Source organism: Echiichthys vipera (assembly GCF_963691815.1).
Source record: "Echiichthys vipera genome assembly, chromosome: 15".
Taxonomy (NCBI): Eukaryota; Metazoa; Chordata; class Actinopteri; order Perciformes; family Trachinidae; genus Echiichthys; species Echiichthys vipera.
The window spans coordinates 21255843-21272820 of NC_139840.1; the positions used below are offsets into that span (position 1 = coordinate 21255843).

At 44.6% G+C, this 16978-nt stretch overlaps 1 protein-coding gene across 2 annotated transcripts in view; it reads left to right on the plus strand.

Annotated features, from left to right (window-relative positions):
* Window positions 1-16730, plus strand: part of LOC310957667 (3',5'-cyclic-AMP phosphodiesterase 4B-like) — a 53838-nt gene extending 37108 nt beyond the window's left edge. For both annotated transcript variants that reach the window (XM_083928341.1, XM_083928342.1), the window contains 10 exons: window positions 3132-3244; window positions 10906-10999; window positions 12334-12539; window positions 12622-12720; window positions 13190-13354; window positions 13703-13802; window positions 14036-14190; window positions 14304-14426; window positions 14526-14708; window positions 14804-16730. In XM_083928341.1, the coding sequence (XP_083784467.1) occupies window positions 3132-3244; window positions 10906-10999; window positions 12334-12539; window positions 12622-12720; window positions 13190-13354; window positions 13703-13802; window positions 14036-14190; window positions 14304-14426; window positions 14526-14708; window positions 14804-15172 (1607 nt within the window). In that variant the 3' untranslated portion in view covers window positions 15173-16730. The remainder of the gene's footprint in view (window positions 1-3131; window positions 3245-10905; window positions 11000-12333; window positions 12540-12621; window positions 12721-13189; window positions 13355-13702; window positions 13803-14035; window positions 14191-14303; window positions 14427-14525; window positions 14709-14803) is intronic.
* Window positions 16731-16978: the final 248 nt, after the last annotated feature.

Sequence of the window (16978 nt, forward strand, 5' to 3'; positions counted from 1 at the left end):
TGTAATGCATTGTTATAGGTACAACAGCATATAAAGTAGGTGAAATGATCCCCTTTATGAGCTACAACATTACAGTGCTCCTTTAGATGATGAAAAGAATATATTTTTTTAATAAAATTAATCCAAATGTATATAATAATTGAACACACTTTTTATTTCTGCGAAATACTTTTGCTTAAATGTTTTAATGCAGCCCTTTAGCTACTTTTTCATTTTGGTAGCACTAATTTCAATTCAGTAGAGGTTCTGAATACTTATTGCACCCCTGCTTATAGCTTATCAGTAGGTGGCATAACAGATGAGGGAGTCCAGTTCTGCACACCAAACTTCAGCCAGACAGCGAGGGAAGCAGGTTTTGGGGGGTAGGTTGAGAGCACAGAGAGGGGCAGTGTGAGGTGGATGTGAGCGGAAGGTGTCTCGGGCGGGAATGGAGGTGGGGGGGATGTTTGAGCCCGGCCCTGGTCGTTGGTGCAGTTGATGGCTCTCACAGAGGCCGGTTTGTGGCCCTATAGGGGAGAGAGTTGGAGGGGAGAGGGGGAGAGCGAGGAGGCAGACGGGGTCTGTCTGCACACTGAGGTCTGTTGTCCTTCAGCAGCCTCCAGCATATGGCCAAAGCATTAGGACTCACCGAAGAAGAAAAAAAGACTTCCACTGAAAAAAACAGGCTGGAAAAGTACCTCGCGCTCTGTCTGGGAGCAGGTTTTTCAGACTGAAAGTGCGTCACGCCACCTTTGACTGGTGACATTGTGAAACGTCTGTCAGCCCATTTAGCACTGTATTTATGATCCACCACGGGCGATGATGGATTCAGCAGTCCCATCTACTCCTGTGTGCATGTGTGCCCATAACTTTTGTTATAATTACAACACAAACTTAACGTGTCATGTTGGAGAAGCATCCAGCTGTTGTTAGGAAACACAACAGACGAATATGTGAAGTTCTGCTTCACTGATCTTGCGTTAGGCAAGTGGCATGAAGCCAGACAGAAAAACCAGTAAACGTTTGTTCTGCAGTCTACATCTGAAGGTTTTTATTGCCATCAGATTCTGGACTGTGTGTATGAATCAGCCGCCAGCTTCAAAATGACCTGAATCCCGGTCATACAGGAGATGTGGATGAGCCAAGCCTTTGATGATTCCCAACCTCCCTGTTAAAATGTCTAATGTCTCCCTCATTGGGGGGAACGGGGCAGGATGTGGTTGCACCTTCTTGGCAACGTCTCCTGCTCTTATGGCTAAAGACGGCTGCACGTCGGTGCATACCCAGTTTCAACAGCCCACCGCCTTGTGCATGAGTTGCTTTGATGCTGTACTTTCTGCTCTGTGTCAGAGACTTTTACATGGCTCAAATGCCGGTGGTTCCTGTGAATCGTTTGAAACGCAAAGCTGGGCGTCCAGCGGCGCATATTGTAGCCAAGGGTCTTTTGAATTCTCCAACCTGGAGTTCAGGCAAAGTAAAACTGGTCTGACCTGAGGAATGAGGCTAGTGCTAACAATCATGCTCCTGTAATCTGAGGAACCATCGGCATGATTGCTAAAAACCACAATTGAAACTCGACTCTCCTCATGAAGAGCCGTTGTCGTCATGTTGCTCTGAAATCTTGCCTGCGCATATATCGTCTGGGATTTCATTGAAGTTTTTTTGTTAAACACCGGTGGTTCAGAATCTGTGCGCCATCACTGTGCTTTGAAGTGCTTTGATCCACTATATTGACGTAAATTGGGGAGCAGCACGCTGGCTGTCCTGTTGTGCTAAGCATATGGGCGAAATTTCTTCCATGTGTGAAACCCTATGAAGTAGAGATCAGTCTTTTCCATAGAAAAAGGAAGGTGGGGAGATCCAGATGCACTCTGCGTTCACTCCCTCCAGGCAGAAATTTGTTGAATCAACATTCTCCCTGGTATATCAGAGAATGATTCATTTTAATTTGTTTTGTCATATGTTATTATCTCAGTTCATTTCTCATAACTCCTTTTTTTTTTTCCACCTCAAGCATGTGCGCTTACCTCATGGGACTTAGATCAGCTGAAGACGGAGCCGTTTCATCGAATGACAGCTAGGATTGTCCTCAGAAGTCACTCCGCTATTCAGTTATTCCGCTCCATGTTTTGTGCGAGTTCAGGGCCAAAGAGGAAGTTCTTTGGTTTCTTTGGCACACAGCGAGACCCTGACTTGGCCTCCCCAGATTCAGGGAGTCAAAGTTTGCCTCTCGTGTTGCTTGTGCAAACACAGAGTTTGGTGTTTGATATAATTTTTTTTTCTCCCTCAGAGAGGTTCAGAGAGGAGAGAGCCAGTTTGTGAAGCATGGTGGTGTGGTGTGAGCTGCTGCAGTTCAGCAGAGTACAGCCTTGAAGTGGTCTGCGTGTCTCAGTAAGGAAGTCATCGACAGTGGAGGGAGTTGGAGCAGTTTTCTTTGCAGCAGTGACAAAGTGCATCCAATAATTTGAGGTTAATAAGTTAGGGTTTATCTCATCTGTCCCCTTTCTTTTCTTCTTCCCACTCTGTATAGCTTTAGTATATTAGAAATAGAGATGCATTTGTTTTTGGGTCACAAACATCATGAAGGGAATATAAAAAAGCAAAGCCAGACGTGTGTATTTCACCAAAAGCCCCTCTTCAGGCAGTGGGTTTGTGTACTGTACCTGTACGGTGAAAGGAGGGGGGGGGGCAGACAGCAGGAGGCAGCAGACTGCCTAGTTTTTGCACGCCACTCGTTCAGCAGAGTGATACAGAGAGGGGGATAAATGAACGAGAATGAGGCTGAGAGGAGGCGGGGGGACCCAGACAGGGTGGGAGGGGGTTTGAAGAGTGCATGAGAGCGAGGGAAAGAGGGGATACGGAGAGAAAGAGACTGCACAGGGAGAGTCTGCAAACAGTAACTATAGCCTCTCAGTTTGTCTGAGAGTACGACTTCCCTGAACTTTCTGAGGTGGTGGAGCGTAACAAGATGAAGGAGCTGTGTGTACACACCTCCCCCTCTTCCTCTGTGTCTCCCGGATGTCCTGCGGGCCAGTCCTCCGTAAGATCCAGCCACACCAGGACCCTAGGACCTCCACGCATGGTGTCAGGGGGCTCCGCTATGGACATGGATCCTCTTGGGCCTGATTACGTGTCCATGTGTCTGTTGGCAGATGAGTCCTACCAGAAGCTGGCAATGGAGACCATGGAGGAGCTGGACTGGTGTCTGGACCAGTTGGAGACCATTCAGACCTACCGCTCTGTCAGTGACATGGCCTCAAACAAGGTAGGACAATTTTGCCTTCATTATTATATGTGCAAACTGTGCATTTGTGAAGTTGCTAGGACGTTTTTGCATCCATGTGTGCAATGATGTGACTTTAATAAAAGTCTGTTCTCTGATGGATGGGACTTTTGTTCATGGAATCATTGCTGGTTTTCATTTAAGCTGCTTGTAATGCATCTTGCATTGCATTTCTCTTCTAAACAAAACATTTAACAGTACTCTTTCAGACAATTAGCTGAAGGGAATCGTGTATAGAGAGATCTCAGGTAAAAAGAGCCTCTCCAAAACTCTCAGATGTCAGGCGGTTTTTATCAACTCTTAACTAAACTTTTAATCTGCTAATTGCAAGTTTAAAAAGTTGCCATACAAACACTAATATGCTCCCTACAACTGATATTTATCATCACGTCCTTCAGTTCAACATTAGCTCTTAAAGGGATAGTTCAGCTATTATGAAGTGTGGTTGTCCACAGTCAGTGTGTTACATGCAGTAGATGGCGGTAAGCACGGTGCCAGTTTGGAGAAGCGGACAGGAGTACAGACACAGAAGCTGCCGAACTTGAGTCACCTCTACTGTAGGTAACACTGACTGTGAATAAGTACCTCACACAACAGCACTTCAAAAAGATCCGAACTATCCCTTTTAATATATGTTTAACTGTGTCATTGCCTGCTGAGATAATGATCCCCATCAGACCTCCCAGGCACACAGCAAATCGCTACTATAGTGTCATCTCTTCCACATTAAAGAATTAACTTAAGACCGTCTTGATATGAGATTACGTCAGATGTGACGCCAAATCAGGGAAGGGGCGTAAAGTAGGGGGGACAATCGCCCATACTGTACCCTCCTACTTCTGACGCCCTGTCTCGGACCACACCCATCTTCGAACTTCTTTCTCAACTACACACCTGTAAGGTTTTGGACTATGGTGCACGGCTGTGGCGCTTCTGTGGTGAGACAAACACCTGTACTTAAAAACTGCCTCTGTGGTAGTTCACACTACACTAGGTGTCTTCGGGACCAGTTTTTTCTATGATGACACACACACACACACACACAGACTCACAAGGTGAAAACAATACCCCTGTCGTGGCTGGTAACATCGATTTCGAGCAAAGAAATTTCATAGGTTCAATCGTAAATCTAAATCTAGTTTGAATTCTGTAGTAGTTTGCTGTCAGAACACCTGACATGTTGACCTGGCTGACTTTTACACAGCTGTACACTTGGACTTTGTGCAAACTGACAAGCAACAGTGTATGCAAAATGTAAACTGCTTTTTGCCGCATTGACGCACTTGCAAAGTAACATGTTCTGTGGTTGCGTATGAGCTGGCGACAGCATTTTATGGATCTCCTGTAAAAAGAAATTCAAAATAGTTAGTTTTGCATGCATGGCAACTGACTTGTTGTTACGTTTAAAAAGGATAATTGCCTGTATTCCTTGGAAAGCGCTGGTCTGCTTCCATTTCCTCACCTTATTTGAACTACCTGAGACTGAGCGCAGTAGGACATTAGTCCACTTTCATACGTTTGTCTGGACTATAGTTTAAGATTAACAGGGAAAATGTGTCAGAGGAAAGTTCATACTAGCTTTAAAGGTACACACAGTTTTTCAACATTATCTTTTTCAAAAGGATGCAGCCAATTGAAAGGACTTGCATTTATTCTCCTTTTTGAATCAATATTCTTTCACTAGCTATCGAGAGGGCAAGGTACCATCTGTGTATGCTTTTTAACAAGGAAGTAGAGCTCCAACAATGGCTGACATTTTGTGTCAGAGCAAACACGTACAATAATGCATGTAATAATACAACACATAAACTAACACTTTTGCAGTTTGGGCAATTGAAGCAATAAATGTTCATAATTTCACCTACTATGTATCTCACAAGTGGCTAAACTAAACTGCATTGTTGCATTCATACAGTCATTCTGCTCATTAATGACCAATATGGACTTTATTGGAATGATCTTCTCAGAAAAAAACAAGAACAATAAAGCAGGTGGAGCTCTGATTGCTAACATTAGCCCGCTAATATATTTCCAATGACATTGTTCGGAAGCTCTTTCTGTTTTAGTGTTTACCAAGTTCACCATCTTAGTTTAGTGTGTCAGCATGTTACCATGTGTTCAGCTGAGCCTGATGGCAGCGTCATTAGCTTTGCTTATATTTAGTCATTTACAAAAGATTTGGACAAATACAAAATTTGACCTGATGAAGGAACTATATGGAAAGCTATGGAATCACCAAAGGTATTACATTCATGAGGGGGAAATGGATTTCTGTATCAAAAAACATGGACCATCCAATACTATTATTAGTAAATAATAAAATGTCGACCTCATGATGATGCTGGAAACATCAGGGATCCCCAAAGTTATCAGAACGTCCATGGCTGTAAGATAAAGCATCTATTCTTCATCCATATTCAATTAACATGACAGATTAGATCAATCCTTTTTGTAATCCAATGTAATCTCAAATCTCTAAAATAAAATGTCAGCTTTCCGGTTTGGTTTAAATTAATCTAAATAAACACATTGTGGTGTTTTTAAGCCAACACAACGCAGCCATTTAGAACTAATTACTTCCCTTTGCTTTGATGAGCGTTTGTATTTCATTTGTGCAGAGCTCAACCAAATAACTATACAGTGCACAGTATTACTCAACCCACATGCAGACAGTGGAGACTGTATGGCGGCGTCAAATTATACAGCCAGGGTGGTGTTGTCCATTTCCGTCTGTATTCTACACTGTGGTCTGAGGGTGGGTTGGGATGGGGAGGGGAGGGGTGTTGTCAGACCATAACGGGTGACTCTGACCGTGACACCAGTTTCCTGTCTCTTCATTTCCTGTGCCCCCCCCCCCCCCCCCCCTCTGTTCCCTGGTTAGCAGACGACAATAGCTGTGCTTTGGTCGTGCAGCCAGGTTGAGTCTTGTTGTCTACAGACAAGCGCGTCACTGGGACTGTCAAGACAATGAGCACGAGGCCCTGCAGGCGCACAGCAGCTCAGCCGCTGTGGACCAGGAAGGCCGGGCACATTGTTCACCCTGAGTCAGAGTCCTTCCACTATGACCCAGCACCACCATGAAGTATTGTTGACCAGTGGTGTTTTTGAAAGAGCGGAGGTCAACAGTTTACGATGTTCTTCGATTCGTCAGTGTACCAGATTGTTGTGCGATTTTACAGGGATTGAAAGAAATCATTTATCGGTGCACTTAAATCTTTATTGCAAAATTGGTGTAAAATACGGTTTTGTTATTGCACCATTAATGCAGCATCTGCAGGCTCCTGCTCCTTCCCAGCATTTATATGACGTGATGTTTGACAAAGAGCCTGTTTCTTTTCGGAACCAGAGAGGATGTAATTGAACCCACGATCAAACCTAGTATGTCTCCTCTTTCAGTGTCCAAGGGCACAGGTGTATCCGGGGCCACAGGGACCACACACCCTGCTGACCGCCAGCCTGGTCGCTGTGACCTCAGAGCGGGGAGCTGCTCCCCTGCCCCTCACTATCATTAGCCTCGCCACACTTCCATGCTGATGCCGGTGACGGCCTTGGACAAACACTGCCATCTGAATCCAGTTAGGGGAGTTTAGCGCTTTGCGGGTTAGCGTGCAAGCGAGCCCCCGGAGCAGAGCACAAGAGAGTAGGAAACTTTAACTCACGTGTGGTCACTTCAACTTTGAAGCGCCGCCGTCTTCAGAGGGGAAAAAATGACAAAATTATTGAAACAGATGTAGCGGTGGGTCTGTAGCTGCAGCAGGCGTAATGGACATTAAATTATAGTGTTGTGATTCGGTTTGACTGAAAGGGTGGTGAGCAGATCAGACAAGCCGTAGTAGTGATTATGGTGCCTAATTGTAATTAAAAGGTTTTACCTCTGTAATCTGCTGTTATCATGGAAAATAAGCCAGAATGAGGAAGGCTAATATGAAACCTGCTTTTACTGCAACCATATTCTTATCTAGTTTCCTTCTAGGAAATATGTCTAATGTTACTTAACTGTGAAAACTCATGAGGTATGATCCACCATGTGTTGACACTCTAAACAGCCTCACAGGACAGAGGCATCATTGGATCACTCTGGACTTTGTCAGATTGCATAGCCGGGGTATTGCAATATTGCAATATGAGGTCAAGCTGTTCCCATGCAGTCCCATCTCTATCTCTGTTCTGTTTCAGTCAAGGTCAAAGTGTGCTCTAAGAACTGAGCCAGGTTTTAAAACCTTGTCCCAAAGAATACATACAGGTCATTTTGTGATTTCCCCGCTGCATAGCCGTGTGCTATCTGGTATTTTTCAGTGATGAGTGACGAAGTGAGTTAGTTGTTTGTTGCCTGAGGCCACGATAGCAGGATGTCTGTCTACCAGTAAATTACCTCAGTGAATTACTCTATCAAGAAAAAGGGAAGTAGGTGGGGACACATGCTGGGGCCTGTGTCGGAGGGGAGGAGCCATCGAGCTCTTGTTTCACTGTAGGCCAGTCAGTCAAGTCGGCTCTATCACTATATGTTTCCTGCCTTCAGAAAAGAGAATAGAGAGAGGAAGCAGGACGAGTTTGAGACGCACTGAGCAGAGTTATCGCACCCAAACTTTACAGGATTTCTTTTCGGGTTGTGTTTGTATTTTGGTTAAGTTACAATGGGACTATGTTGTTCTGAAAAGCAGGCGCAGAACTTTGGGATGCTTACGAGTTGGAAAAAGGTGAGTTAGTTTTCTTGCATTGTGTTATAGGAGTGGGGTCTGCAATAAATAGTTTGATTTAATTTCTCTAAAAAACAAAAACATGACTAATTATTGAATTAGGTTGCTTTTTGTTTTACATATCATTTGCTTGTCTTTGTTTTAGGATTCAGGTGAATAAGGCAAAACAGTAGTTTAGTGACATATTTTGCTTAAAAAACATTTGACACTTTTTTTGTGTTAATTTAAATGAATCAGTTTTTTCTTACACAAAAACGCATCATTTACATTGGCATTCTGTGAGACAATGACTCCAGTGTGCACCTGTTTTAAATATTCAAACTTTACGAGGCATCAGCCTCATCAGCCCATCATCTTCTGAGAACTGACCGCAGGGTTTTTTTTGAGCTTATGAAACTTCTCTCTTTTACCTAAGACCAAAGTTTGTTCTGAGTGTGAGCATTCTTTGCTAACGTAAAAGGATGTATGAGTTAATGCCATGCATTGAGTAATCTATTCTCCTGAACACACTCATAGACTTGTCACTATGCTAAGTCTATGCTGTGCGTCTGAGCTGAACTTCATGACCTCGGGTGTCTGAAATGTGGCTCTGTGCCTCATTCATTTCCTAGAGGTCGCACAAATCCACACTGTTCCGCTGCCTTTAAAGAATCAATTACAGTTCCCTTTGAATGGAATAAAGCCTCCTGATTCCAAGCTCAAATTCTTGTCCTTACGAGCTCGCTTTGATTTTTATGGACTGCCTCTGGCAGTTTGGGTTTTGAGTGCAGCCAAAGCTTTGAAAGTGGTATTCAAGTTTCACAGTCAAGTAGATGTTAGCTGTCTGCTTGACAGCTATTGGACAGCTGTTGAGGCCAGAAGAGAAAAGACCCCATTGTAAGAAATAAAAAAAAACTGGCAATATGCATCATGGCTGGGTTTATTGAAGACATTATAAAAACATTACAATAACAATTACAATCATATTTTCAGGCAAAAAGAATTGATTGCACCATTATGCCATTGTTTACAGTGCTCCCCTTCCTTGACAGGGAAAGATATTTTTTTAATCAGAATTCTTTAAAAACTGTGGTCGTGTGTTTTCACAATGTCTGGCCTCGTTGTGTCAGTCCAGTGCACCTCCTCTACAGAGTGTGTATTGAATGTGTGTGTGTATGTGATGGGATGCAATAAGTTTAGAGTAGGGACCACCCTGAGAACTGATGGGGAGGAGGGGGGGGGGGGGGGCTGGCTGTGACGCTGTTGCCATGGCGTTCAGGTTGTCATACAATTGGTGGTACACTGGTGGGCAGCAGAGTGAAAACTCTCTTATCTGTTTGTCTCCCATCATCTCTATTTGTGCCTTTTTGAATCCAGACAACCGCTGCAGTGAGACAGAAAAACACATTGGTTTGTGAAAATATTGCAGACAAAAGCTGAAATTTAGAAAAAGGGCAGACCTTTTAAAATGCACTGTAAGCATTATGGACTGGAGTGTGTGCAGCAGTTCATGGTTCTGCTCCTTGTAAAAAGAAAAAAGACTGAACCCCAATCTGGTAAATTAATACCCTGCGTCTCCTCAGCCATGTGATAACCGCTCTGGTGCTTTGAAGCTTCACATTGCGCAGCATGCATTGGATCTGTTCTGCATTACTGAGCAGGGGGAGCCGGTCGTGAAGGGAGGGAAACCGGGCTGGGAGGGGGCTTGCAGAGGGCACAGGAGTGCAAAGAGAGAAATGGAGAGAGAGAGAGAGAGAGAGATGTGAGGGGATTCTCCAACTCTGATTTTCTGCAGTGCTGTGCATGGCTCAGTGTTTAGCAAGGGTGGGAGGCAAAGAGAGAGCGAGAGAGAGAGACTCCATCAGCCTGTCTGCCACAGGGGACTCTACAGCTAGAGCGCATCCCCCTCCTCTCCGCCTTTCCCTGTCCCTCCTTTCCTTTCTCCCTCTGTCTTAGACTCTACCCTTCATCCCTGCCTTGCTCAATCTGGGCTTGGGAAAGCTGGATTTCCCCCCTGCATGTGTCACTGGATAACATTTGGATGGTGGCAGGAGGAGAAAGAGGTTTAAGGGAGACGGACAGAGGCAGCAAGAACCGAAGGAAAGGAAATATTGATTTCATCGAGGGGGATTCCATCACTCTCTCGCCAGTAGTAGTTCATATTCTGGAAAACAGAGGGCGAAGATATGAGGAGGCGCATTTGGCCGAGGATGTAGGGGTCCGTCACTACAGCCCCTCTCTGGAGAGTTCAGCTGGGGCGTTTTTTAACATAGTCGGCCGGTGAAAGGAGGGGATTTGGTGGCTTGTGTTTTTCGGCTGGGCTCAGCCTTGGGGTCTACTCAGAGAGGAGCATACAGGGCTTCTGCTGGGGAGCGCCAAGGGCTCAGCACAGCTCAGCACCATGCCTGAGGCCAACTACCTGTTCTCTGTGTCCTGGGGATACATCAAGGTGTGTCCCAGAGGAGAGCTGGCATAGATGGGAGTGTGTGTGTGTGTGTGTGTGTGTGTGTGTGTGTGTGTGTGTGCATGCACTTATTATATATTCTTGTCTTTTCACTGCAGCTGGTTAAATGTCTCAGATTTGCCACATTGATTTAACTGCGTTTCGGTTACACTCTTTGATTAGATTAGACCGTTTCTGCTCAGTGGTGGCATATTTTGTTTCCCTGGAAAGTCTCAGTATAAACATTATGAAACTGTTTTTGTATATTATGCACCGACTGTATTTTGTTTGTTGAAATGCTCTGCAGTCAAGTGTCTTAGTGGCTAACTCAAACCAGCACCAAGAAGACATCAACTCAGACCTTATATGGCGCATTAAAAAAACTGAGGCCAATTTCTCATGGGACATATTCCAGTGGAAAATAACAGGAAATGGGTTTTATTATAAACTACTGAATGAATGTGTATTTTCTTGTACAGATAATTTAACCTCATGTATTTATTTTTTTGTCTCTTTGCCTCCAGTTCAAGAGGATGCTGAACCGGGAGCTAAGCCACCTGTCTGAGATGAGTCGCTCAGGAAACCAAGTGTCAGAGTACATCTCCAACACCTTCCTAGGTGAGCACTGCAGCACACAAATATTAATTATATATGTGCAATGTCAGACTTAAATGAGCCAGCATCCTTCAGGAATGACACAAACCGTCTATATGTGGCATAGGTTGTGAGGTTACCCAAAGCATTTGTTAAGTAGCGACGAAACTCAATATGGTGTGCTCCACTGCTCTCAAACCAGTCAGATCTGGTCTGGAGGGGGGACACAGAGTCCCCTCGCTCTGACTGCAGAGAGATGAGGAGGGGGTGGGGGGTTGGTTATACTCGGGAAAGACTTCCCTCTGGAGAGATGAGGGGCAATGAGTGGGGAACGTTTGTGTGCAGGGTTGAAGAGTTTGTGTGCATGCAATGCCATCAGGTCCAGATGACACTGCATTATTCATCAGGTGGACAGCAGTGTTTCCTTCTCTTAAAAGCCTGGCAGCATTTCGGGACAGCCAGCCAGTTTTCCCCTCAGGTTTTCCAACTTCCCATCATTATCATCACCAAACATACACCCAGACCAGGCAGCTTATCGGGGCTGCGTGCAGACTTGTGTGCAACGTCCTGCTTTTGCTAGTAAACTCCATCTTCCCGCCGCAGAGGAGCGAAACCTCAAAGGGGGAAGACAAGCTGGATGCATGTTGAAGAAACTGTACGTCTCCTAACAATAGAAGTGGTGCAGTGAAAGAGATTTGTGCGTGATAGAGCTGCTTGGGGAGATGAGACAAACAGCGCAGTGAGAAACTCGACTTCTCTTTGAAGCTCAGTGGTTTTGTTGATGAATGTAGTGCAGCCAACACCTGTCAGGTGTAGTGAGATCATTTTTTTCTTCCTGTGGAGAATGCAGCTGAGATATTCTTCCTCTCCCTGTGGTATTTGTGGTGCACATATGCAATCACACACACATACACCCTGTCAGCTGCGTAGAGGATGTGAGAATCTCACTCAGCCTGCAGACAGACTGAATCGCACGCACCAAACATGCCTGCATTACTAACAAGTCTGTCCTCCCCTAAACATTTTGGCCTAATATGAGCCAGAATTTCCATGATTCTGGGAATTGACATTTGAACAGGGCTCTGTTTTTAAGAATGCATGTATAATAACATCCCATCAGCACTTCTTGACCCTGTATGAAATTCTTATTCTTTTGCACGTACCTGAAGGATTGCTTATTAAACAACTGTCAGTGCAGCTGTAATGTGTTGTCACAAAGGCATGACAGGTCAACTATCCCCCATGTGGACTTTGTTTACCACGTACAAGCCAGGATGCTTCTGCTATATACCCTAGCCTTGTCTGTTTTTGTCACCGGTGTAACTGAAAAAACACCTTTTGTGTCTACTTGTTTCCAGACAAGCAGAATGAGTTGGAGATTCCATGTCCAGTTCCTAAGTCAAGGGAAAGAAAGAGGAGGCAGGTCCAACAGCAGCAGCAGCTGCAGGGCGGGATGATGACTCAGATCAGCGGGGTGAGGAAGGTCAGCCACACGCCCAGCATCTCCGCAAGCACCAGCAATCGTTTCGGGGTCAAGACGGACCAGGAGGAATTGCTGTCGAAGGTAAAGGATGGACAGATTATACAGCTGGAAAATTGCGTGATTGGCTGAGACACTTACAGTCGTCTTCTCTGTTCTCTAACAGGACCTGGAAGACATCAACAAATGGGGCCTGAATATCTTCAAAGTGACGGAGCACTCCCATAACCGACCGCTAACATGCATCATGTACACCATCTTTCAGGTCAGTGCCTTGCCTCTTTGTCCTCATCTTCAACCTCATTGTCAAGTCAGAAAGCGCCAGAAAGAGCCCATGAAAAAAAAAAGCGTTAATACACTTCCACGTGGCTATAGAAGACATGAAGCACAGCTCACATCAGGGTGTACAGTATGTTCACTGTTACGCTCAGCTGTCAGTATCACTACAGGGACATCTGCTGCAGGGACACTAGCACTTGAAATTGATTTCTAGCTGTGAATCATCATCCTGGCAGGAGAGCAAACTGTTTTCGTTTTTAGTCCTCTGAAGTTTATTATTTACAGTTTGCCAAGAATGGATTAAGAATCGATTATAGGGTCAGATCCCTAGTCTGCTGACGAGTAGTCTGCTGGAAATACAACTTAACACGCTGTAACATCTTCAGTCAAGAATCTCGCTGTAACTTGCTCATCGTTTATATTTTTCTCATGTTCTTTCTCTGTGTCGCATGCAGGAGCGAGACCTGATGAGGACGTTCAAGATTCCAACAGACACCTTTGTGACGTTCATGCTGACCTTGGAGAGCCACTATCACTCAGACGTGGCCTACCACAACAGTCTGCACGCCGCTGACGTAGCCCAGTCCACCCATATCCTCCTGTCCACTCCCGCTCTGGATGTAAGTCACTTTTCCAGATAGAGACCTTGTAATGTTTTTAGTAACAAGGCACGGTTGCAAATAACTACATTTCACATTTATTTGCCTTAAATTGAGTTCAGGTTACTTATCTGATTGACAAGTGGCACCATGGCCCGCACCTTTTACTCGCCCTATTTATTAAGCCTTAATGAGGTTACTGGCATTACCGTCACCAATACTGGCATGTAGCTGAAACTGCATGCCAAAGAGGATGACACATGGAAGGATCGGCCTCAAACAATTGTCTCATACCTTACCTTGTTTGGGCAGTGGACTGACAGTAAAGCTCATCTCTTTTTTATCTTTCCTCCTTCTCTTCAAACGCAGGCGGTCTTCACAGACCTGGAGATCTTGGCAGCCATTTTCGCCGCAGCCATTCACGACGTGGACCACCCAGGAGTGTCCAACCAGTTCCTCATCAACACCAGTGAGTCCTCTTTACTGGCACTTGTCATAGTGACACAGATTTATTTAGTCTACATTTACAAAATGGGCAGAAATATTTGCATGGTTTAATAGGATTTGTCTCCAAAGGCAACAGCATGGGTTTTTTAGGGACATTGCATGGTTGCCATAGTTACCTGACCTAAGTTTAAAAAGCTAGAGCTCCATTTAATTTCTCTCTTCCTGTCATTTCTCCTTCCCTCCTCTGCCTTTTAGACTCTGAGCTGGCTCTGATGTACAACGATGAGTCAGTGCTGGAGAACCACCACCTGGCCGTGGGCTTCAAACTGCTACAGGAGGACAACTGCGACATCTTCCAAAACCTCACCAAGAAACAGAAACAGTCGCTCCGGAGGATGGTTATCGACATGGTGAGGAAACGTCTGCATGTCTTCCAGTTTTACCCTCCAGACTGATGTCTCGACTGCTTCACTGCTTCCGTCCTAAATGCTTACATCATTCTCCGTGTCTTTCTCTCATCCAGGTGTTGGCAACTGATATGTCTAAACACATGAGCCTGCTGGCGAATCTAAAGACGATGGTGGAGACCAAGAAAGTGACCAGCTCTGGAGTCCTGCTGTTGGACAACTACACAGACAGGATGCAGGTGAGAGGCACGCTCGTGAATCCACATGATGCACACAGTTTGGTTCACACGAAAGAGATGCAGGATGTTGATTTAATTTTTTTCTTTTTCTCTCTTCAGGTTTTGCGTAACATGGTTCACTGTGCGGACCTAAGCAACCCGACCAAGCCCCTCGATCTGTACCGTCAGTGGACGGACAGGATCATGGATGAGTTCTTCCACCAGGGAGACAGAGAGAGGGAGAGGGGGATGGAGATCAGTGCAATGTGCGACAAACACACAGCTTCAGTGGAAAGAACACAGGTAGAGAACATGCACATCTACCTCCAAAAAACAGAGAGTTAATATTGATGTTTTTGTTATTTTTTACTGACATCACCCCTGTTTATCTTTTCTAGGTTGGTTTCATTGATTACATTGTCCACCCTCTGTGGGAGACGTGGGCTGACCTGGTCCACCCAGACGCTCAGGACATCCTGGACACACTGGAGGACAACAGGAACTGGTACCAGAGCATGATCCCTCAGAGTCCCTCACCTCCCTTCTACACTAGTGACGGGGAGGGTGGCCCACATGGGGAGCTGGAGGGAGGACCTGTTGCGAGTAAATTTCAGTTTGAGCTGACGCTGGATGACCAGGACGGACAAAGTGGAGACAGGGAGAGTCCGATGATGGAGACGGCTGATGGTGTGATACTCCAGGACCACGCCTCTGATGAGGAGGGGGTTGAAATGACGACGCGTGATGTCTCCCCAGCGGAAACATAGCTGAACCAATCAAAAACGGAGTGCAGCAAGTTTTGCTGTTTTGGTTGAATTCATTTAATTGCAGTAGAGCAATCCTGCAATCTGGCTCTTTGGAGCTGCCTGGCAAAGAGGGCCTGACTGAATGTGGGGCACCTCTGTAAACAAGGCTTGGAAACCCTGTGGCAGTTTGTTTTTCAGTCCCCTAGACGAGAGCTGAAAGAGGTCTGCTCTTTAAAGAAGGGACTACTGTCAGACTGCAGAGGCAGGGCTGAATCTCACAGACAAAGAAGTTGAAGTGGACGATATGTTTCCATGAACTGGGACACGTACAAATTCTAAACTTGCACTTCAGGACGTTTTTTATGTTAATTTCCATTCTCTGTATTGTGCTGGGATTGGATGCCATCTGGTAGAGCGTCCAACCAAAAACTACTCGTCAGCAAAGTATTTGTACCCAAGTAGTTTTTTTGTGTAAAAAACAAAAAAGTTGTGTGCCTTTTTTTTTTGTTTTTTAAAGAACCGTGTCTTTTTCTAAGTGTTTTTTCTATAATTTATTGAACACATTCATGTAGCTGTAAAATGTGTACATTTTTCTACAAAAAGGACACATTTGTCTCACACAGTCTTCCTAATGTTCTGGCAATAGTATAAGCTTGTTCTCACAAAAGCGTTCAGTGGATGTATTTCTAAAATCGGACGACTTCCCAGCACAATTTGCACTTAGAGCATAGAGAGAGCGTGGAAAGCATCAGTAATTTACATTATAGTGAACAAGTAAAACCAAAATAATTCAATTTATTCAAGTTTTTTTTTTGTTATTCTAATATTTCTCCATTTCACAAGTAATTAATTAACCTTTTAAGTGGGAAAATGTTTAGTATTTTTTAGCCCAAAAACATCAGTACTCACTTTCTCGATTATTCTGACACAACATGAATGCAGCCCAAGTGCCCCTATCTAGTTATGTTAATGTGAGTGAAAAATAATCAGTGTAGCTGCCTTGGGATTCAGATCCGCTCCAAAATATAATGGGTTCTCTCTTGGCCAAGGCTACACCCTTCCACCAAATTTCACGACAATTTGGCCAGTTGTTTTTCTGTAATCCCGCAGACAGCCAGACAACCAAACTGAGCCGAAAACAAAAAAACCCTCCAAAGATACTGTAAAAAGAGCACTTTGATGTTTTCACTGCCACCTCTGAAGGGTGTGACCCCATGCCTGAAGAGTTACTAGTGTAACAAATCCATTAAATCCAATTATTAAGGGAGATTTCACCAAAAATATCTAAGTTCAAGGTTCTAAACCTCCTCACCTTGTATTGTGCCGAGTTATCTCCGTATGGGAAACCTGTTTTCACCTCGTCATTCTCCTGTTTTCATAACAGCATTGTCGTGAATAGGCTTTACACCGTGACTCATTTTGGACTTTTGAATGACTGTAAGACTGTGTGCACATTTAAAAAGACACCTGTTAGTAATAGAATAATTGTATTTCGTAGTTTTTATTCCAGCACTTTGAAAATGTCGACAGGTCCGCAGCTGGTTGTAGATCTGTCCAACACTACCTTAAAGGTACCACATTGTAAGGTGCAACCTTCAGAATGGGTGGGGGGGGGGGGGGGGGGGGGGGGGGTGCGTGTGTGTGTGTGTGTGCAAGTGGTCAGAGTTGCACAATCTTGTTGCACCCAGCTGTGTTGTGCCGACCCTTGAGCTGTTTGTAACAGTGTATTTATTATCTTTCTCCTTGTATATGATAATATTGATATTGTTAATATTCCCTGTATATTTGTTATTATTTATATGCACTACCACATGTCAAATCATATTT